At 44.3% G+C, this 21,274-nt stretch overlaps 1 protein-coding gene across 6 annotated transcripts in view; it reads left to right on the top strand.

Annotated features, from left to right (window-relative positions):
• The window catches only part of ACACA (acetyl-CoA carboxylase alpha), a 123,069-nt gene that overhangs the window by 28,126 nt on the left and 73,669 nt on the right, over positions 1-21,274 (top strand). For all 6 annotated transcript variants that reach the window (XM_032201089.1, XM_032201090.1, XM_032201087.1 and 3 more), the window contains 20 exons: positions 199-297; positions 865-971; positions 1,284-1,394; positions 2,001-2,210; positions 2,727-2,897; positions 5,425-5,586; positions 6,170-6,333; positions 7,122-7,272; positions 7,636-7,739; positions 8,591-8,672; positions 8,807-8,952; positions 10,181-10,331; positions 11,598-11,732; positions 12,199-12,345; positions 12,471-12,659; positions 13,265-13,365; positions 13,984-14,072; positions 15,325-15,449; positions 18,808-18,921; positions 20,473-20,586. In XM_032201089.1, coding sequence (XP_032056980.1) covers positions 199-297; positions 865-971; positions 1,284-1,394; positions 2,001-2,210; positions 2,727-2,897; positions 5,425-5,586; positions 6,170-6,333; positions 7,122-7,272; positions 7,636-7,739; positions 8,591-8,672; positions 8,807-8,952; positions 10,181-10,331; positions 11,598-11,732; positions 12,199-12,345; positions 12,471-12,659; positions 13,265-13,365; positions 13,984-14,072; positions 15,325-15,449; positions 18,808-18,921; positions 20,473-20,586 — 2,672 coding nt within the window. The remainder of the gene's footprint in view (positions 1-198; positions 298-864; positions 972-1,283; positions 1,395-2,000; positions 2,211-2,726; positions 2,898-5,424; positions 5,587-6,169; positions 6,334-7,121; positions 7,273-7,635; positions 7,740-8,590; positions 8,673-8,806; positions 8,953-10,180; positions 10,332-11,597; positions 11,733-12,198; positions 12,346-12,470; positions 12,660-13,264; positions 13,366-13,983; positions 14,073-15,324; positions 15,450-18,807; positions 18,922-20,472; positions 20,587-21,274) is intronic.

Raw genomic sequence — 21,274 nt, 5'->3', positions numbered from 1 at the left:
ATTCCTGGCTGATAGAGTTAATGCTCTTGGTTTCAGTTCAGAAATGTTGGTTTATACCAGTTGGATGTGGCATGCGTCAGTCCTGCTAACAGCTGTTGTTTATTGCTCTTGCATGGAACCCAGATCAGACTTGTGGGCATTTCCCTAGTGTTTGATAGCTCCTGTGTCTCTCTCATGCATTGTTTTCGCTCTTTACAGGTCCTCCAAGCCAAGCAATGTGGGCTTTAGGAGATAAAATTGCTTCATCGATAGTGGCTCAGACTGCTGGCATCCCAACTCTTCCTTGGAGTGGCAGTGGTAAGAAAGAATTTCCCTGTGTATAAAGATCATTCTAATCTTTTCTTCAACAAACCTAATCTTTAATAAGTATCTGTGCGCAAAAAGGTCTAGTGGATGTGTTCCATCTGTTTAGGAATTCAAATTTGTGCTGTCCAAGGCTTTTAGGCGTAGTGACTATGTCATAAATAAATATGTCAGGCAAAATTTACACGTTCCCTAATATGTTGTTAGTCTAACAGCACCACTGTAGTATCTGGTGTTTCTGCAGTCTCTACTTTTTTTAGCACATAGTTAGTAATTCTTGAGCACACAGCCAACACTCTGCTTCCATGGAAGCTCTATACAGTTTCAAATACGATAAATAACAACCTGTTTCTCAGAATTGTGCAAAGTAAGTGAAGGAGGATAAAACTGTTGTTGGCTTCCCAGATGAAAATCTTTGCTCTGCATGCTTTTATTTTGTAAATACTTCCAGATTGGTTGCATGAGGAACTGTGACTGCTATTTGTTTCACCAATGTCTGATGTATGAATTCTCACTGAGCCTTGCAGCAGAATGAGCTAGAAGATCATGCTTTTATTTCAGGTCTTCGAGTAGACTGGCAGGAAAATGATCTTCAGAAACGTATCTTGAATGTTCCTCAGGAGCTTTATGAAAAAGGCTATGTGAAAGATGCAGACGATGGACTGCGGGTAGGTGGCTAGTTATTTGGAGTCCTGCTGCATGCACACCTGGCGAGAGCCTAGAGATTTGGTGATCACTTCAAGAAGCTGTAGTTCTCTGTAGTCATAAAATCACAGCCAGAGCAGCAAATGTTCCCCATTTTTCCACCTACAGGAACCCTCTTGAACTGGAATATTTGGTTTCTATCTCATTCATGTGTAGCTTGTTAAATAGAGTCAGAAGATGTGGAGGCTTGGACACAAATCATAGAGAAATAACGATCTTTTCAACTTGATACTGCTAACTTTTTGTACTTACCCATGTTTTCCTGTTGTAATCAGGCTGCTGAAGAGGTTGGCTACCCTGTCATGATCAAGGCCTCTGAAGGAGGAGGAGGAAAAGGAATTAGGAAAGTTAACAATGCAGATGACTTCCCCAACCTATTTAGACAGGTGATTATTTCCACTGATTTTTACTCTCTCATTCTAGATGTCCACCTTGGAGAAGAGAAGGCTCTGGGGAGACCTTACAGGAGCCTTCCAATACCTAAAGGGGGCTACAGAAAAGCTGGGGAGGGTCACTGTCAGGAAGTGTAGTGATAGGACAAGGGGAATGGCTTTAAACTAAAAGGGGATAGGTTTAGGTTAGATAAAAGGGGGAAATTCTTCACTGTGAGGGCGGTAAGACTGGCACAGGCTGCGTTCTTTCTTCTCTATGTTGGTAGGATTTCAATATATCTGCATAACCAGTACGGTTGTCAAATACTCAGCGTCCTGGTAGATGCTGAATAAATCCATGTAATAGAGAGTATTTGCAGTGTAAATGTAAAATGCTGAGGGGCACAAACCTGCTTTAGCTTATGGGTTATTTAGGAAAGCTGAGATGATGGAAACAGCACTCCAATTGCATGCAAGCAAACACAAGGTATTTTCAGCTATAAGTGGCCCATGGGAAATAGTATGGATACTTGCTGCTTAAAAATGAGCTTGGGTTGATTGTGATGAAGACAGTTGTTTACAAAAAATGGTTTGTCCATTTATATGCTGTCTCTGCTACAGGTTCAAGCTGAAGTCCCAGGCTCTCCAATCTTCGTAATGAGGCTAGCCAAGCAGTCCCGCCACTTGGAGGTGCAGATCCTGGCAGATCAGTACGGCAATGCCATCTCTCTCTTTGGTCGGGACTGCTCTGTGCAGCGCAGGCACCAGAAGATTATTGAAGAAGCACCCGCTTCTATTGCGACGTCGGTGGTATTTGAGCACATGGAGCAGGTGAGAGAGGCTCTGAAAATTCTCTTTCCTTATGACGCTCCAGAAACAGCCAGGATTTTTTTTTTTTTTACATTGCCAGTAATTTTACATTGTTGAATCTTTTAAAAGAGCGAAGGGTTTTGTGTCTTAAAGTGCTTTTTGTGGACAACCACTGACATTTCCAAGCATGAGTCCACCATGCACTAACAAAAAGTTTAGAGCTCTCTTGAAAACTGCTTTCACCTCAAAAATGGGATGGCAGTGTTATTTTAAATACGTGTTGTCACATTAAAAACAAGCTGCAGGGATTGGATGAATTTTCTAATCCCGACTGTTACAAATACTCACTTCAAACTCTGCCCTTTGTAAACAGTGCAAATGAAATAGCCTGGAAACCTAAACTCCCGTGCCATGTGCTTTTCTTTGAGTAGTTCTTGGGCTGGGTATAAGCTTTCGGATGTTTTAGAATACCACCAAGAAGACTGAAGTGGATGGCATGGCTGAACAGAACAAACACTCTTCTTTCCTGTGTCCTAGTGTGCAGTGAAGCTTGCCAAAATGGTGGGATATGTGAGCGCAGGCACCGTGGAATACCTCTACAGCCAGGATGGCAGTTTCTACTTTCTGGAGTTGAATCCCCGTCTGCAAGTGGAGCACCCCTGCACGGAGATGGTAGCTGATGTTAATCTGCCGGCAGCACAGCTCCAGGTGAGTCAGGACCCAGGTCCCGAGCTTCTGGAGGCTTTCAGAGGTACTGGAATTGTGTGGTGAAGAGGCCTGACCATGAAAAACCTGTTCTGCTGAAGCCCTAGTAAAATTAGGGGGGCGGACTCCTGTTGAGTCACTGCCAGGTTTCTGTGTTAAAACTGGATCACACACTAATGTTATGCAGATGAGTAGATCTTGGTACTGATAGAGGAGAGAATGTACGGAAAATGTTAGAGAGCGTGACCAAATATGGCCTACATCCTCAAGTGCGGGTAGGTGTTACTTGTATCCCCCACTCTTCCTTCCCAACAAAAGCACCCAACAATTAATAGACCTGTTTGGGTACTTTACCAGCTTGGGATTTATCTTCTGTGGCTGGAGCAAAACTTCTGTGTTGCAAAATATTCTTCCCCTTCTGTTAGGACTGTTCAACTAAGTTACGGTTCTACCTTTTGGTTCTTTTGGATTTGGAAAGCAAAGAGAGGTTATTTTCTAGTTGTTCTGGACTGCTTAGGGAGACCTTCAGTTAAAAGCAGTGTGAAGCAGCAGGGGAATAAAACGTAAAAGTAGGAAAACTGATTTAAGGAAAGGTTGTGTGTAAAAGGCCTGTCTCAACAGGCTTTAGACATGAGTAGTTCTTAAAGCTCTAAAATTATTTTGTCAAATGAGTTGGCTTCTGAGGTTAAGAGAGCAATCAGCTGCTGTGCCAGTTCTGAGCAGTGCATCACCTACTCCGCTGCCTCCAAGGGAGAACAGTATTCCCAGAATTTCTAATGACAGAGGGGAAAAACAACAGACAACTGGGATTTTCATCTTTCAGCAAGTTCAGCAGTTGTTTGGAATTCAGAAAAGTGACTTTGATCTTTTAAATTTTGATTAGCAGTTCCTGACTTCCAGGACAATTGTTTCCACCTCTCCAAGCCCCTCACTCATAGCAGATGGTTCCTCTTCATAGCTGAGGCTCATAGATGAGCTAGTTGCAGGAGTGTTGGAAACTGGTAGCTCTGCTAGCCTAACTTTTACTTTCACCTTTATTATTTTGAATTCCTGCCTTTCCTGAAATTACAAGGTATGTCTGTACGATGGAGAGGCCAAGGTAGATGCCATCAAATTGAGTCTAGTGCTCTGCACGCTCTGTGACAGACAATCCCTCTTCAGTGTCGTCAAAGCAGGGAGCTCACAGGAACCAGGTTGTATCCGTCTCCCTGACAAAAAGGAGACTGGCTGTTGCATGGGAGATGCAGCTACTCAGACTTGCATGATGCACTTTGTCAGCCATCGCTGTGCTTCATGCAGCTGTGGCTGGATTCACTGTGCTGACTTGGCCCAAATCTCATGAATGTGAAGTTCTCTTCTTGCTAAGCCTTTGGAGCAATTTGCTTTGGGTTTGGAAAGAAGTAACTCTCTCAGCTCTGTCACCCAAGGCACTGGCAAAAGATGTGAGCCTTCAAGGGTGAGCAGCTTGTTTTGAATGCCTGCAGGCATGAAAGGGTGTGTGATCTGGTAGGAACTGGAAAGCTTGAACTGACGTACGTTTCCAGACCAGAAGTGCTTTGGCATATAGCTAGCTCCCTCTGCTTGGCAGACACATCATGACTTCTCTTATGCTAGAGACCTCCCATCCAATTCCTAGCAGTCAAGACCATCATCATTTTATTTCAGCAAGCAGAGGGAGCAGGATCATCTTCATTTTGTCAGGAGGCCACTTGGTTTTGGCCTGAGTGTTCTCTCGGCAGATAATTCCAGTAGCTCAATGTATGTATTTGCCAGGCATTGACAGTTTTGTAGCTGATCAGATGCTTTCCTCATTGTTTGGGCACTGTTCTTGCGCATTGCTGATGCTAGATGCAGTTTCATAGAGGGGGGCATTGGTGCAGTAACCAGTTTGGTCTTTTCTTTTATCTGTTAGTGTCTGGCTAATAGACAGCTGAAAGAAATGGTTGAACTAAAGCTCAGCCTTTTTGAACTGTAGCTGAAAAAACAAAACAAACAAACAAAAAAACCACTACCAAAACCAACCAAAAAGCAACAACAAAACAAAGCAAAAAAACAAACAGTTCATGACTACTGGGACTTTAGTCCGTAAGGCTGCGGTCAGCAGCCAGTTCTGCAGGTTACCCTCTCTGCAATTCATGGTTGTGAAATTCCACAAAGGTCTCATGCAACCAGTTAGGGGCCAACTGTCTCACTGGCACCTTAGTGTATTTTTAACAGGCCTAATGTACGCCCATCCTCAGCTGACCTAGCACTGGCCAGCTTTCTTTGAAGCCCTTTAATCAGTCCATGGAAAATATTGTCTGAAAGGCTTAGGGTGGATATTACACTCAGCTCAGCTGTCCTGAGAACCAGGAATGTTCCAAGATGTGTCCATGGAGAAGGCTCACATAAGAAAACAGGCGTGTGTATTTGCCGTACCAGAACTGCAGCGTTAGCTTCTGCAGAGAATTTGTGGAATTCCTCCAGGAAGAAGGACTCTGTGAGGAAAGCAACTTGCTTAGTGGTGGTAAATACTGTTTCTCCCCCTTAGATTGCCATGGGGATTCCGCTCCACAGGATCAAGGATATCCGAGTGATGTATGGTGTTTCTCCGTGGGGAGATGGAGCTATTGATTTTGAGAACTCAGCCCATGTTCCCTGTCCGCGTGGCCATGTTATTGCTGCACGTATCACCAGTGAGAATCCTGATGAGGTGAGTGTTTTAAATTCTGTAGTTCCTAATCACACTGATAACCCCAAGCTTTCCAGCTAGGTTCAGTCCTGCTGCTGTTCCTGGAAGGTTTGGCAGCAACTTAAAAAGATTCTTCCCTTATCTGCCTTAGCTGATAGCTCTGTAGGCTGTGGTTAGACACTAGAAGAACACGAATGGGCTGACACAGGTGTGTTGTACAGTATGTTTACCTTTGTCTCCTCATCTTCCTGGGGTATAATAGATTGTGTCTATGCCTTAGCATTATGACTTCTTCATGTTGTGACTTTATTGTTCCCCAAGCACCCTGTCATTGTTAGCTGCTTAAAGTGGTGTTGACCTCATGAAAGCTAAGGTTTTCAGTTTCCCGTGTTCTCTGAATTGCAACAGTTCCTGCATTTCTGTATTCTTGACAACCATCCTGGTGCTTTGGCACTGAACTCTTTACAGATTCAGCCAGAACTTAGCTATGTGTGTATCACATTGAAGTGCAGAAAGATGCTCTTTATAACTCTGATTACTCCCCTAATTCTGGATTATTTACTTTTTCTTTAGGGTGTATAGCAATGTCTGTCTGTCTTTACAGGGATTTAAGCCTAGTTCTGGTACAGTCCAGGAACTGAATTTCCGCAGCAATAAGAACGTCTGGGGCTATTTCAGTGTTGCTGCTGCAGGAGGGCTTCATGAGTTTGCTGATTCTCAGTTTGGTCACTGCTTCTCCTGGGGAGAGAATCGTGAAGAAGCCATCTCGTAAGTAAAGAAATAGCTTGTTTTGGTTCTTTTTAATCCAAAGGGCCATGGATAAAACTAGACTTCTTTATTTTAGGAATTTTAAGAGAAGTTTCCCTCTCTTAACTTGCTTTCCATGTCATGGTCAGGCTTTTCATCCCACATGCTTTGCAGTTCCACTGCGTTACACCTACATTTTTACACTTTTTGGTTACTTCTCTTTATTTTTTTCCTTTCTGTTTCATTCCTGCCTTGCATGTCTGCTGCTGGGGTAAGATTAGCTACCATTCTGTTGAAGTCCCTCTTTGAAGGCATTCATGTTGAAGGCTTCTGACTGGAACACCATTGATAACTTACGATGCCAATGTGTTGTAAGCCACTGAGCATCCTCGTGATGTGGAACATAAAAGTCCTGTCATAAGACAGGACTGTCTGACCTGTCATCCAAGCCACTTTTTATCCAGAGTCTTTCCACTGTTTCGTTCTGGGTGGGATGGTGACAGCACCTGTCATTCTGTGTATACTCCGTGTGTGTTATAGGTACTTGGATGATGATGACAGCAGGAACTCCTGATCTCATCGCTGGTGCTGGCTGAGCTTTTCTGGTTCGCACCAGCAGCAGATTGAAGAAAATCAATATTCTTTAATTCCCAAGCATGCCACATAGGATCTTGCTCCAGTGCACGTGTTCTTCTGCTCTTATTTTCTGACTAGTTTTTCCAGGCAACTCATGGGGAACCATCTAGAGTTAGCAGCTTGCACGTTACCGTTAATATGGGATGGGTAATGGGTACTCTTTTCTTTTTCAGAAACATGGTGGTGGCTTTGAAGGAGCTGTCCATCCGAGGGGATTTCCGAACCACTGTTGAGTACTTGATTAAACTGCTGGAAACAGAAAGCTTCCAGCAGAACCGCATTGACACTGGCTGGTTGGACCGGCTTATTGCCGAGAAAGTACAGGTGCAGATGTTTGCTTTACATCTTGGAGATGCTTTGCTTTACATCTTGCTTTACAAGTTGGAGAGAGGGAGAGGAAGGGGAGAAGGTGGGGCAGAGAGAGTGAGAAACAGAGAGTAGGAAAGCTTGGCGGATGATGGTTGCAAGAAGACAAGGATTTAGGAGTGCTTAATTTCAACTCCTAAATCCTTAATTTTCCACTTTACAAATTAACATTTTCATCAGGCTTTAGGTCACTATTTTGTCTGGGGAAAGTGGTTTTAGACTTGACCATAAAAGCATCTTAGTGTAAGTGAGAATTGAGGCTAGTATTTTGGCTTTTAGGCTAAAGGAGGTGTAACTGTTTTATGTACTCTTTTTTTCTAGGCTGAAAGGCCTGATACCATGCTAGGAGTGGTGTGTGGAGCTCTTCATGTGGCTGATGTGAGCTTACGGAACAGTGTCTCAAACTTCCTGCACTCTCTAGAAAGGTAAGCTGCAGGCTGATTGGGTAGACAGCTGACAAGCAGATTGTAATTATTTTTGACTTGCAAGTTTTGTTCAAGTAGAGTACAAGCCAGAAATACCCAGAGCTTGTTATCTGCTCTCTGTTCTCTGGTAGCTGTTTGTCTACTGGCCTAAGAAAACTGGCACGTATCTATGCATCTCCCCAGATATCCCCTGCTGTTTGAACAGATTGTTTTGATTTCTGGCTGTTTTGGCAGAAGCTTCAAGAAATGGTGCAGAAATGTGGAGTTCTTTTTCCCTTTGTGCTGCCACGCCAACATTTTAGGGAGTCTTCAATCACCATGTACTGTCCTTCTGTTTTGACATTTGATTTAATTTTCTAGATTTGACATAATTTTCAAAACTGAATGTTTCCCACCGGTACTTAGAAAATCCTGTCTGTTCCTGCTGGCTTTAAAGTAGAACAGGCACTGGAGGGAACCTAGTCATAACGCTCCGTCAGGCTAAACCTGGTATGACCCAGGCAAATCCATTTTTAATAGTTCTTCCTTTCAGTGTCCCGTTGGTGACTCCATACTGCAAACAGGGGGAAGAGCTGCTTTATCCCAATGCGAAGTCATGCTATCAGTTCTGTAACTTGGACTGTGATGCTTCTTTGACTCAAAGGCAAAAGTTGTTGAATGGAAGGGAAAGTAGAGGTGATCTGTATGGGTAGAGGGAGATGGACTGGCTTTATCAAATGGTTGTGTACCTCTTGTAAGAAGAAATGGTGTAAAAGCCTAATTCTTGCATATGTCTTTGAACTTCCTTGGGCCCCTGATAGCCGTTTGATGGCTTCTGGAAAACATGTTTTGTTTTGTGCTTCTTTTTCAAGGGGCCAAGTTCTGCCTGCTCATACTCTGCTAAACACCGTGGATGTGGAACTCATCTACGAAGGACGGAAGTATGTGCTGAAGGTAAGTTGCACAGCGTGGAGAACCATCCTCTTGCCACCATTAGTTGGAAATGTCCGTGTGCTGCTCTGGCTTAATCTTTGTAATACCTGCCATGTCTCCTGCATGTAAGACTTCTCGTTCTTGTGGATCTGCAGGTGACCCGACAGTCTCCCAACTCCTATGTGGTCATCATGAACAGCTCCTGTGTAGAAGTGGATGTGCACCGGCTGAGCGATGGAGGACTGCTCCTGTCCTATGATGGCAGCAGCTATACTACGTACATGAAGGAAGAAGTGGACAGGTAGCAACCTGGAAAGTTTGTTGTATAACATTTCCATACAAGTCAAGATTAGGTGTACTCCTAACCTTCTGCGTCCAAGTGATCAACTGGGAATGGGAGAGCTTGCTAGGTGTATTATTATTGAGGAGTTTGCAGGGAGAAGTTGCTTTCATCTGAAGAGCATATCCAGGATACTTTTACAAGAAAGATCTGAGTGTGTACTGATGTGGTGCATATTCTCCTGCTGGCTATTTAAAAGTGCCCTTTTTGGATTATATCTGGTCACCTGGGAGAGGAACTTAGTGCTCTGACCAACCAGTTGATTTGTAGGTTGTTTAGGTGAACTAGGGCTTAGATCCCCATTTCCCTTAGACGTAGTTTGTGATTGATTTGTGTTTTCTGTGAAAGTGTGAGAAGTTGTTCTTTCCATGACCCTAACCTGGGTAATTTGAAAGATATTGATGGAGACCTTGGTCCTCACAGAGAAAGGTTTTGTTATTGCTCGTGGGATGCTGAATGCTTTCGTATCTGAGATGAAACACATGGAGGTGAAAACTAGAATGTCAGTAAATCTCCACCTTCTGGATTTGGAACCACTTTGCCCCCTCTGCTGGTTATTTTCTTTGGCAAATGTAACAAAGTGCTCAGAAGTTCCGAGAAAGTTTTGATAACTTTCTGGGTTGGCAAATGCTATAAAATTTCAACCTTAGTTTAATGTATGGATACATCCTGCTCTTTTCAGCTTTGCTCCATTTACAAGAGGATTTTGCGTGGGATTTGTTGGATGTGTTGTGTGTTAAGTATGGCGAGTGCAATCTCCACTGATACCAGTTTTTGTTTGTATGAAATCCTGAACTTCATTGGTTCTGGTTCTAACAGTGAGTGATACCCACTGGTAGAGGAGAAGCATGTGTGCAGTGTTGCAAAGGGGGCTGCAGGGAGGTGGGTACCGGTCTCTTCTCTCAGGTGACAAGTGATAGGACACGAGGCAATGGCCTCAAGTTGTGCCAGGGGAGGTTTAGATTGGATATCAGAAAGGATTTCTTCACGGAAGGGGTGGTTAGGCATTGGAGTGAGCTTCCCACCTGTCGGCATCCCTGAAAGTATTTCAGAGACGTGTGGATGAGGCACTTAGGGACATGGGTTAGCAGAGGACGTGGAGTGTTAGGTGGATGGTTGGACTCATGGCCTTGAAGGGCTTTTCCAACCTAAATGGTTCTTTGATTCTATTTTTCCTGTTATTTCCTAGGTATCGCATCACCATAGGTAACAAGACCTGTGTGTTTGAAAAGGAAAATGATCCCTCCATCCTGCGCTCGCCGTCAGCTGGGAAGCTTATTCAGTACGTGGTGGAGGACGGCGGACACGTGTTTGCAGGCCAATGCTTTGCAGAAATTGAGGTAAAATCTCAAAGAACTGAGTTGGTTGCAGATGCTGAATCTGTCCATGCAAAAGCTGAGGAGGAAATAAATTGAATGTTCTGGAACTGGGAATTAAGAATGAGGAGTAACTCAGAGTATTTCCTCTCCAAATTTTGTCTGTGTTTTAACTTGGACTAATGTAGGAATCAGCAAGCAGGGTGGTGTGGTAGGGAAGAAATTAACAGCTGCAATTTGAGCATTAATGACTGCACCAAGTGATAAGCAAAATTTCTCAGCCGCAGGAGTTACTATCACGGTTACCGTCTTGCTGTGATATCAAAGGAGAGTAGGATCCACGTGTACCATGTCTTCTAACTACAGTGAAGAAGGCTTTCTGTTTGTAGGCCCCTGCTTAGCACTTAAAGACTCAGAAGCAGAGGTATATGCTGGGATTAAGTAATAAATTAAGACTTCTCTGATTGCCTGATTATTTATCAGGTTGCTCAGACAAGTTAAGCTGAAAATAAACATCTCTTCTCCCTTGGAAGTTACTTAACGCTTAGAGAGGAGGAGGACTAACAATTTCTGTGTCATAGTGAGGAAAGCGTGAGAGGTTGTGTAGGAGTCCATGGCTCAAGACAGATTTGAGGGAGGGAAGGGTGTGTTCGGAGAGGGGCAATTAAAACAGTTGGTGAGATTGTGTAGGAGAACACTATCGAGCCATAGATCTAGATATTTTATGTAAACTCTTTTATACACTGCAACCGAGTGATGGCTAAGAAGGCACCACCTGCTTAATTCCTGTGTTCCCCATTGTGGTGTGTGCTACAGCAGTGGTAAAACTAGACTGCCCTCCCCCAAACGAACACTTCTGCTCCAAAGGCAAGAGCTCCCTTGGCTGAGCTGACAGCATCTCTATTTGTGAACAGAAGGCTGAGACCTGTGACCTCTAGAAAGTAATCCTAATTTCTAAGAGTCCAGCAGCTGCAGTAATAAATTATCTCTGCAGTAGTAAATTATATCTGCAGCTATCTGTGTTGAATGTGGGACCTACCTGAGTACCCATTGGTTCAAACAGCTTCCTGCTGCACTAATCCGTGGCCTACTAGTTCGTTCTACCATTGACTTAAATTCCTGGAGTTTCATTCACCATGTTTGTACTTTTAAGCCTTTGAGAAAAGCTGAATACAAAAGGTGGTCATGCAGGTTTGTTGGTCTGCGGTAGGATATTGGCTGCTAGCTCACAAAACCAGAGCCATCTGGGGAGAACAAAAGCTGCGTGTGTAACCTGTTTCCTTGCTACAGGTGATGAAAATGGTGATGACACTGACAGTAGGAGAATCGGGCTGCATCCATTACGTCAAACGCCCTGGGGCAGTGTTGGATCCAGGCTGTGTGATTGCCAAGCTCCAACTGGATGATCCCAGCAGGGTTCAGCAGGTGAGAAGTTGCAGGAAGCACAGAAGTTTGCTGTGGTTTTAATAGGGGAGCGATGCTGAAAGTGCTACAAGATGGCCCAATATACTGAACCAACTTCAGATTTGTGCATTGTACTGGAATTGTCACTGTAACGTTTGTTACATGAGGACTAGGACTCAGATTACTGTCTCATCCTCTGATTCAAGCTAAGCTTTTGTACCAGTCTTGTCGTGCTCTTATCTCACTGCTGTTGGGGATACATGGCTGTCGATGATATTGGTGATTGGCCAGATCTTTCTATCTGCTTTATTCCTCTGCATGCTTATTCTTTTTATCATGGACTCCTCTTTGTGACCCTCTTCTGGAGGACAGGGATAGGTATCCCAGCTCCAAGGGTGTCAGACCCTGTGAGAGCAATTGGAGGGTTAGTTGCTGAGGAGCAGTTTTGGAGGGTTAGTGACACTGTGGTGCTTGCTTGTGTTTCCAGGCTGAACTGCACACGGGTACCTTGCCACAGATCCAGAGCACAGCACTTCGAGGCGAGAAACTCCATCGCATCTTCCATTATGTCCTAGATAACCTGGTCAATGTGATGAATGGATACTGCCTGCCAGAGCCCTACTTCAGCAGCAAGGTATTGTTTACTTTTGTTTCTGAGAGCAAGAGCTGAAGAAAACCTCACTGAACAGCCTTTCCTTTTCTCCCTTCTTACCGCTTATTTTTTTCCTTATGTTTGTCTTTACACTGACTTGTCTCTAGGTGAAGGGCTGGGTTGAGCGACTAATGAAGACCCTGAGAGATCCATCTTTGCCTCTGCTGGAACTTCAGGACATCATGACCAGTGTTTCTGGACGGATCCCACCCAATGTGGAGAAGTCCATCAAGAAGGAGATGGCCCAGTATGCCAGCAACATCACATCAGTCCTTTGCCAATTTCCCAGCCAACAGGTGATTAACCACACTCATACAGAGGAAAAAAATTTGTTTTTTGTTGGGGGCAAAGAGAAGTATAAAATTCCTTTAAATTAGCTGGAGGTTAGATGGACCTGAAAGGTGCTTTTGAATCCAGGATCTTCGCGATGAAAGATACTTACAGTATTACTTAAGCTTACGGGTTTGCCTTCTTTACCCATGCTGAAGGCTGTGTGTTCTCTGCTCAGTATAGCTTTAAATAGGCTAGATTGGGAATTGGAAGCAATTTAATCATGTCAGTGGCCTTGTGGGCATTTATTTACTTGCTTTTTGGCTGATACGTATGCTACAGTGCACTTTCTGGTGTCAACATAACCTTAAAAAAGAATGGTTGCGACTAAGGAAAGCCTCATCAGGTAATGAGATGTTGGAAGGTGATTTCCGTAGTATATGATGTTGTGCATCAATTTTTCTGTCATTGTCAGGCCATTAACTTCCTTAGTAGTTTAAGGCTTTGGCCTTTGCTGAAGTCTGCTGGAGCTCTGGTCTGGTTTATCTGGCAGTGCTCAGTTTCTGCCCTAGTTGTTCAGCCAGATCTCCCCATCCAGGACTGGAACTGCCATGAGACTTCTCTCTTTCAGATTGCCAATATCCTGGATAGCCATGCAGCCACTTTGAACCGCAAATCAGAGCGTGAGGTCTTCTTCATGAACACACAGAGCATTGTGCAGCTCGTACAAAGGTGAGCTGTTTTCATAGAAGCGTTAAGGTGGGAAAAGACCTCCAAGATCATCTAGTCCCCTGCCACCAATATCACCCACTAAACCGTGTCCCTAAGTACAACATCCACGCTTTCTTTAAAACACCCCCCGGGACAGTGACTCCACCACCTCCCTTGGCAACTAGTTCCAATTCCCAACCACTTTCTGGGAAGAAATTTCTCCTAATTTCCAACCTGAAGAACAGTGAGGGGACCGTGTGGGTGTGGCTTCTGGCTTTTTCCCTTTTCCATATGAAAGAAAGATTTAACTTCTGTCCTGACGCTGATCCCATCTTGGGTATTTCATCAAGCAGCTGGTGTGTCATGCCTTTTAGCTACTAGAGTTGTGATATTCTCGGAAGAAAAAGGATGTTTCGATGCAAAGCATGAGCCATGCTAACCCACAACAGTAATGGTAGAATTTTCACATTCATTCTGGTTGCAGAGGTTGTCCAGTGGTTTTTGGGAGCAGGTGTGCGTCTTTCCACATGCAAGCAGACTTACTCTGCCATCCGTGTTGAGTGTTACTCACCTGCAGCTTCAGACACAGCGCACTGACAGTCTCACTCAGTGCTAGGTTTGACCTCTTTGCTTCTGCAGGTACCGGAGTGGTATTCGGGGTCACATGAAGGCTGTGGTGATGGACCTGCTCCGTCAGTACCTGAAGGTGGAGACTCAGTTTCAGCATGGTGAGTCGCTGTGCACATCAAGCACTTGATTCCTGAAAGACTTTTTTTTTTCTTTTTTTTATAGAGAAGCTTATGTCCAGTTTGAGCTTTCCGAGTGCTCATAATGCTTATGTATCATCAGTTTGAACCAGCAAATGACAAACTCCACCCTAAAGTTGTCTGTTCTACTCATTTCCACTGTTGCTATGTCCATCATCTTTCACATCCTGTGCCACCTTACCCATATTTTAGATGCCATAATATGACTGGCTTCTTTTCAGACTAGGAATGCTCCTTTTCCCTGTAAATCATCAAAAGAACAATCTCCACATGAGTTTATAATCCTCTAAGTGAGGACTTCCATATGATCTGGAGTAAAGAGACAGATTGACTGAATTATGGGTTGCAGTTATTGAGCTTGCTAAGGCTCAGCCGCTCTGTGAGCTTATTCTAGAGTAGAGGTAAAGCAGTTCTCCTTTGATTTCTCTTACTCTGACTCTGTCAGCAGTAGCCTCCAGCTAGAGATCTCCACACGTTGGGTGTTCCACATGCAGAAGCTTCATACTAGAAGCTGGATTTTTATTTTCTGATTTCTGAGCATCTGCAGAAAAATTAGAATCAGAAAAACTGTTTACATTCACCATGCTGTTTAGTTCCATCTTGCCTCCTTATTAAATTCTGCGGTAAGAAAATTAAGTGCAGGAAAAATATAAAAGTCTGAGCTATTTGCACCTGCTGTAAAATACCATGAAGTTTCTCAGTGTTCGTAAGAATAAGCCTCAAACACTGAGAACTGAAATACATTGCACTACTGTATCCAGGCACAAGATGGCAATGAAGGACTAGCTAATTAGGAGGCTCAAGTTCTTACAGGTAGTTCAGTTTCTGCTCTACTTTTCTTTTATACTGCCCCCATTCCTGCAGTAATGGTACTGAAGAGTCCTTTGCACTTCAGTTTGCTGGTGGCAGAGGATGGTGCAAGTCTTTTTTCTATTATTTCATTCTGAATGCTCACAAGGTATTTGGTATTTCAGCTGTTCTAAGAAGAGAAATTCAACTGCTTTAATTAAAACTTGCAGTTGAGGGGTGTGGGTGTGGGGAGGAATGCTTCCAGCCCGCAACTGATTGTGTGGATCACACAAAGTAGATTCTCAAAAAATAAATGTAAAAAACAAACAAACAAAAAAAAACAACAAACAAACCACATCTTGTCACATATATTCCATGACACAGAGGTTTGGAGGCTGGCAAAAATGTGCACTTCTGATTGCAGGTCACTATGACAAGTGTGTCTTTGCCCTTCGGGAAGAGAATAAAAGCGACATGAATGCTGTACTGAACTACATCTTCTCACATGCTCAGGTCACCAAGAAGAACCTGCTTGTTACAATGCTCATTGTAAGTTGTCTGATCTGGAAATTTGCTTCTCCTTGTAGCTGTGTGTTTGATGCTTTGAAAGGTACCGAATTGACAGCTCTTATTCTTATGGATGCCAACCTCCTAGCTACAGAAGCGACCGCAGCAATGTGCAATTTCTTCCTGCTTTCTTCTTAGTGAATGGCACCAGCCAGCCTGTACTGGTGTCCCCGCGTGGTTTCACACGTTATTCCTCGATGAGCCATGGTTTGGTCTCATATGCTTGCAGTTGCTGTCTTAGCTTCTTCCTGGCTGTAGGCTCAGAAAGTCTCCCTGCAGGTCTGCAGCAACGCTTTCTGACCAGCTGTGTGGTGGAACCAGGCTAGGACTCGATGTCTCAGCACAAAGCTGGGCACTCTGGATCAGGTCTCTGCCCCTGGGAATGGTGTGTAGCTGTCCAGGGGGCTTGCAAAGATTGGGGAATCTCTTGGATATGGATCCCACCCTAGAAACACATACAAATCCTTGTGCTGGGACCTGTCATCATCTTCCCATGTTCTTCTGTCTTGATACTGGCTGGTGAAAATCTCAGCTCTTATTAACCTCAGCTGCTCTCTAATGAGTAACATTCCCCCAGCAAATTGCATTCTCAGGAAAAATAAATAAAAACCCAGCAACTGAGTCCTGCCTCTCTTTTTCTTTTCCCTAAAAAGCCTCAGAAAATCTTCATTCCCCATAAGGCTTTGAAGCAGAGTGAATACTCACGTTCCTCAAGGCAGGATGAATTTAGCTACAACGTGATTTTCAGCACAGGCTGGAGTTAGGTGTACAGCTTGTTAAGGGGCTAATTACAATAGTATCCTTCCCCCCCCTTCTGACTTTGTCCCTCCCTCCCCCTCTTTTTTCCTTTTCTATAGAAATATAATGTGGTCTGTTAACGGCCAAAAATATTTCCGAAGTAGCCATCCACAAAATAACTCTCAAAAGCAGAAAAAGGCTCATAATTGTCCCAGGCAGAGGCTGGGTTTCTTAAATTCTAATTTGTAGGATATAAGGGCCCTGGAATTCTTTCTTTCTGGCTCTCGTTTTTTCCTTTTTTTTTTTTCTTTTCTCTTTTTGGTGTGTGGTGTGATTGTAAGTAACGCTTGCCTTAAGAATCTCATTATTTGAACACGGAGCCATATTTCCTCTGAGAATTCTGGAGTAGCTTTGAGCCGGGGCTGTTCATTTCTCAAGTAATCATGCTGGCGTGATGGAGAGAGAAAATGGCAGCTGTTCGCAGCTCAGGCCTTCAATTTTCTTCAGAGTCCAGTCACTCAAGTGTGTAATTACACGGGGGTGCCGGGGAGGCGTTAAGGCCTTGTCAAAGAGCTGGTTTGAGGCTTTGCTCACTGCCTTTGCCAATCAGTGCAGGCAAAAGCCAGTGTAGCGCCAGCTACCTGCTTTATTTTGTTGTTGTCATCCTGATTATTTCTTGCTAAAATGGGACTGAAACTTTTTGTCTAGATTTTCACCTCCATGCAAGCCGTGTCTTGGAGGTAAAGTCTCGCCGTGTCTTCACGTCGGGAGGTGAAACGTCTGGCTGAGGCAGCGAGGGGCGTGCTGGGAGCCAGGAAGAACAGAAAAAAACTAAAGACTCCCTGAGTTTCCCTTTGTCTTTTGTCTGTGCTCCTTCTTCCCACACTGTCAGCTGCTTCATCTCAAGTTAAGGCCACCCGCTTTGAGTCCCACTTCTGCTGGGACTCGCAGCCTGCTGGAGAGGCCTTCCTGCAGAGGAACCGAGGAGGAGGCTGCCCAGGGAGGCAGGTTCTGCTCGTACATCCTCTGTGAGACCCTGGCAGGAGCTGTGGGGCAGGGGCTGCTTGGCTCAAGTGGGTACCAGGGCTTAGGAAGGGCGACGGACCTCAGGTCACCGTGATGTCTGTGGCAGAGCTAGGAGCCACAGGCTGCTGAATTACAGGTCACCCCATTAGCCAAAGGCCCATCATTCCTCTTCCTTCAGAGGCGCATTACTCTTCATGTCCGAGGGCCCCCCTGGCACATTTGGTAATCATGGTGAAGGCGGTGGCATTTTATGGGTTGCCAGGCTATTTATGTGGGATGGTTACGTTTGTCCTCCAAGGGCAAATGTCATGTCAAAACACCTTGATGCTTGTGTTGCTGTTATTGATGTATCCCTAGGAATCCATTATTAACAAAGGGCTCTGAGGATGGTTTTAGTAATAGCGTTATGCTGCCATCACTCACATTTTTAGCTAGCAGGCGTTTAAGGCAGGATGGGAACTACTCCATCTTTCATGTATTTGTTGAAATATAGTGTGATTTGAAGTTGTGTATTCATTTTATGTACTTAACTCACTGTTGTATGCGCATCCTCTCCTTAACTAGATAGAATTACTTGTGTTAGATGGCGTGGCATATGTCCCGTGTCCTGCTTACTGCTGAAAGTAACAAGAATTAATAGAATAGCACCAGGCATTTGTACTCCAAACACACCAAAGGTGGTTGTGGAATTATTCCCTGTGAATTCACACACTGATGTAGAGCGGTTAGATTTACAGAACTTTCTTTGGAGGTAGTTGTTGTAGTTGTTTGCTGGTCCTGGGCTGGCTAGTGGGAGGTGACAGTCTAACAGGAGCTTAGTTTGTTGGGTTTTTAAAATGATTTAGCTTTGGTCACTCTCACTGAGAGCTTTGCACCATCACTCCTAGAGATGACATTGCACTTGTGTGGGGTCAGAGAGAAAGGGGTCAAGAACAATGTGGGGGAAAAAGCTATTTAGCTTTGCAATTCTATGTGGTGTGAGCTGTTACTAGTTAATGGACATGGGACTTCTGTTATTTTGATTTTTGTTTTTCGCTTTGATAAACCTGCCAGGGAAAACCAACACATTTAAAATCTCTTGAAACTTCAGGCAGTTAAACTCTTTGTTGGGTCAGCTTTCATAGTGAAGGTTTGCTAATTTTTGTGTGTTACACAAAGCATTCTGCTGCAATTAGGTGCTTTTTCAATTTTACATTGTTGGGGGAACTTCTGGTAAAAGACTGGAACTGGGTAATGGGATAACGTTATACCTGAGTGTCTTTGACCAGTCAGCATTTCTGACGTGTGTGGGTGCAAAAGCACGTGCTGCTAATAAGAAAATAGGTAGCGGTGCCAGGCATTTCCTTCTGTGTAGCTTTTTAGCTTTTTTTTTATACGTGTAAAATTATTGGACATCTAATATTTTTACCCCTGATGGCACAGAAGTGCAGAATGATTTAGACAGGGACCTCTAAAGGTTACGTGGTCCAGCATCTGAGAGCATCTGTGTAGATATTTCACATTTAGACCCCTTTGTAAGAGGAAGAGAGGATGTTTTCCCTCTCTTTTCAACATTTTCAATTCTTTTTGTTTTTAGGACCAGCTATGTGGCCGTGACCCCACCTTGACGGATGAGCTGATTAATATTCTGACAGAGCTGACCCAGCTCAGCAAGACAACCAACGCCAAAGTGGCTCTACGAGCACGGCAGGTAAGGGAGTGTTTTCAGCCATCCAAGCCCGTTAGAGACAGACTGTGGTGTCACTGATCAGATCAATACCAGGGCTGCTCCCACTTGGGGCTTGCTCTCTTGGAAGGTCTGTATCTCATGATGTTTATTTGATAGCTATGCAAATGTGAAGAGTAGACTACTGTGAGCAGCCCAACAATGAAGGTAATTAACCAGTGATTAACCATTGTGACAGTCTGTGAAAGATTGCAGTGGATTCTGAATCACCGTGCGTTTTTATGTTAGGGTTACGTTCCCCTGTTCCTCCAAAATGTTGTCTGGCTTAAACAGGAATTACCTGAGAGTAGACTATGGTTTGTGTGATAAAGGAAGTCGAAATACATGCTCACTGTGCTTGCTTCTGGCTTCATAATCTGTGAACCTGACAAGCACAGGCTGCCTGGAACGCACAGGCAGCTGTACAGTAAACAGGACATGCTATCTGGGTTCATCAGCTACCCTACAACTGCAAATCAGTCTGTGCAGAGAACAGGGAGAGAAATTTACATGAGAATCAGATGTTCCTAAGGAATTATTGCAAAGAATACGCTGGTCTTTTTTTTTTTTTTTTAATGTTTCTTCTAGCTTTTGACTTACTTTATTAAATCTCTTTTGAAGCTGAAAATAATTGGAAAAACTTCTGATACTGTCATTTCCAAGAGTCTCGTTCAGATAATAATTTGAATGCCAGACATCCGCCCTTATATTATTGCGGGCTTTCTCTTTAGTGGTTAGCGTGTAGCCAAGAAGGAGTGAGAGGGCATAATCGTTTCGCGATAGTGCTAACCCTGTAGTCTGATCACTCCTCTCGCTCTGCAGTCCCTATCTCCATTCTAAAAGTCTGCAGCAGGGAAGCTGACACTTTGGGGATCTCTCCTTTTATTTCAGAGCTTGACTGTTGAAAATGAATGTGGTGTTTGAAGCTGCTCAGTGACCTTATGTTTCCTTCAGGATTGTATTTGTGTCCTTGAACCATTCAGAGTTATTGAACCTCTCAGCAGCATGCTGGGGATAGTGCTGCAGTCCTTGTGTATGTCTTTATGTTGCTCTTGCACTTCATTTTCCCCTGCAAGCTGCTTCCCCTTCCTATCTCCGTATCCTTCATGTTGGGCATTTAATACTTGGCACCAGTGGCTCCTGCTCGCTCTGCTCGGAAGCTGTGAAAGGCGGTCTCCGTTGCTGGCCTCCCCACAGCTGCTGCCTGCCAGATCTGCTTTCCAATTAACAGCCGGTCAGGCAATCCCCAGGACTAGCAGCTCTGCAGTGCTAAATCACATGCACTGATGGAACTTGATTGAAGCTGTTCCTTTTCTCCATGGGGAATTGCCAATAATACAAACCGAGCAGATACACAAATGAGGCTGGGGAGGGGAGAGAGTTTGCAGCATCACCCAGGTGCCACAGAATTCACAGGAGAAGCCAGTCACCTCTTCTGGGATGGAGTGGGCTATTGCTGCCTTGGAGGTACAGCCTCCTGCCAATGGTGCAGCAGAGCTCCTTTTGCTGACACGCTTTGTGTTTGCTGTTTACCAGGTTCTCATTGCTTCCCACTTGCCGTCCTACGAGCTGCGTCACAACCAGGTGGAGTCCATCTTCCTGTCCGCTATTGACATGTACGGACACCAGTTCTGCATTGAGAACCTGCAGGTATCTGCCACACTCTTCCTGGTTCCCGGCTTCCTCCTCAGGGAGCTTACTGTTTCTGCAGTAAAATCCCACCTGTAGTCCCCAGGTCCTCGTGGCTTTACATTCTGTCAGTCTAGTTTCTAGCTTCCCCCTCATTTTTGTTTCCATTGCGACACTAAATCCCGTGAAGAGGATCAAACCCTGGCTACCAGAGCTCTCTGTGACCTGACGTGCCATGCCATGGCATTCGTGGGTTATGAGGATGTCCCCTGAAGAGTTACCAAACTCTTTTCCTGTCCCACATTTACCCTGCTTACTGATAGTGCTGGTTTCTACAAGTGGTTTTATTTAAGGTTGTTAGTCAGGAGTTCGGGAGAGCTGGGGTCACAAGTTGTGTTTTTCTCTGGGTAACCAAAGACTTAATTGTGATGTATATTGAATTGGTGAATGTTTTGCAGCCAGTGAATAGGCTGACTTAAAGTAGTGGGACCACGTGAAGTAGCTTCTGTTGTAATAAACAAGCAGAGAGCTTGGACAGCAGGCTTTATGCTGCACCTAGCCAGGATTTCATGTTAAAAGGTCCTAATCCTTGCTGAGCAACAGGAAAAGCAAGGCGATCAGAACTAGACAGACTTCATCTTGTATTTTTTTGTTTTTGCTTTTCCTTTTTGCTTTTTAGCCTGATCCTATTTGCAAGATGGGGAGCTGT

Source organism: Aythya fuligula, chromosome 20 (assembly GCF_009819795.1).
Source record: "Aythya fuligula isolate bAytFul2 chromosome 20, bAytFul2.pri, whole genome shotgun sequence".
Lineage (NCBI taxonomy): Eukaryota > Metazoa > Chordata > Aves > Anseriformes > Anatidae > Aythya > Aythya fuligula.
The sequence above is the reverse complement of the archived record's forward strand: the minus strand, read 5'-3'. Positions and strand labels throughout refer to the sequence as shown.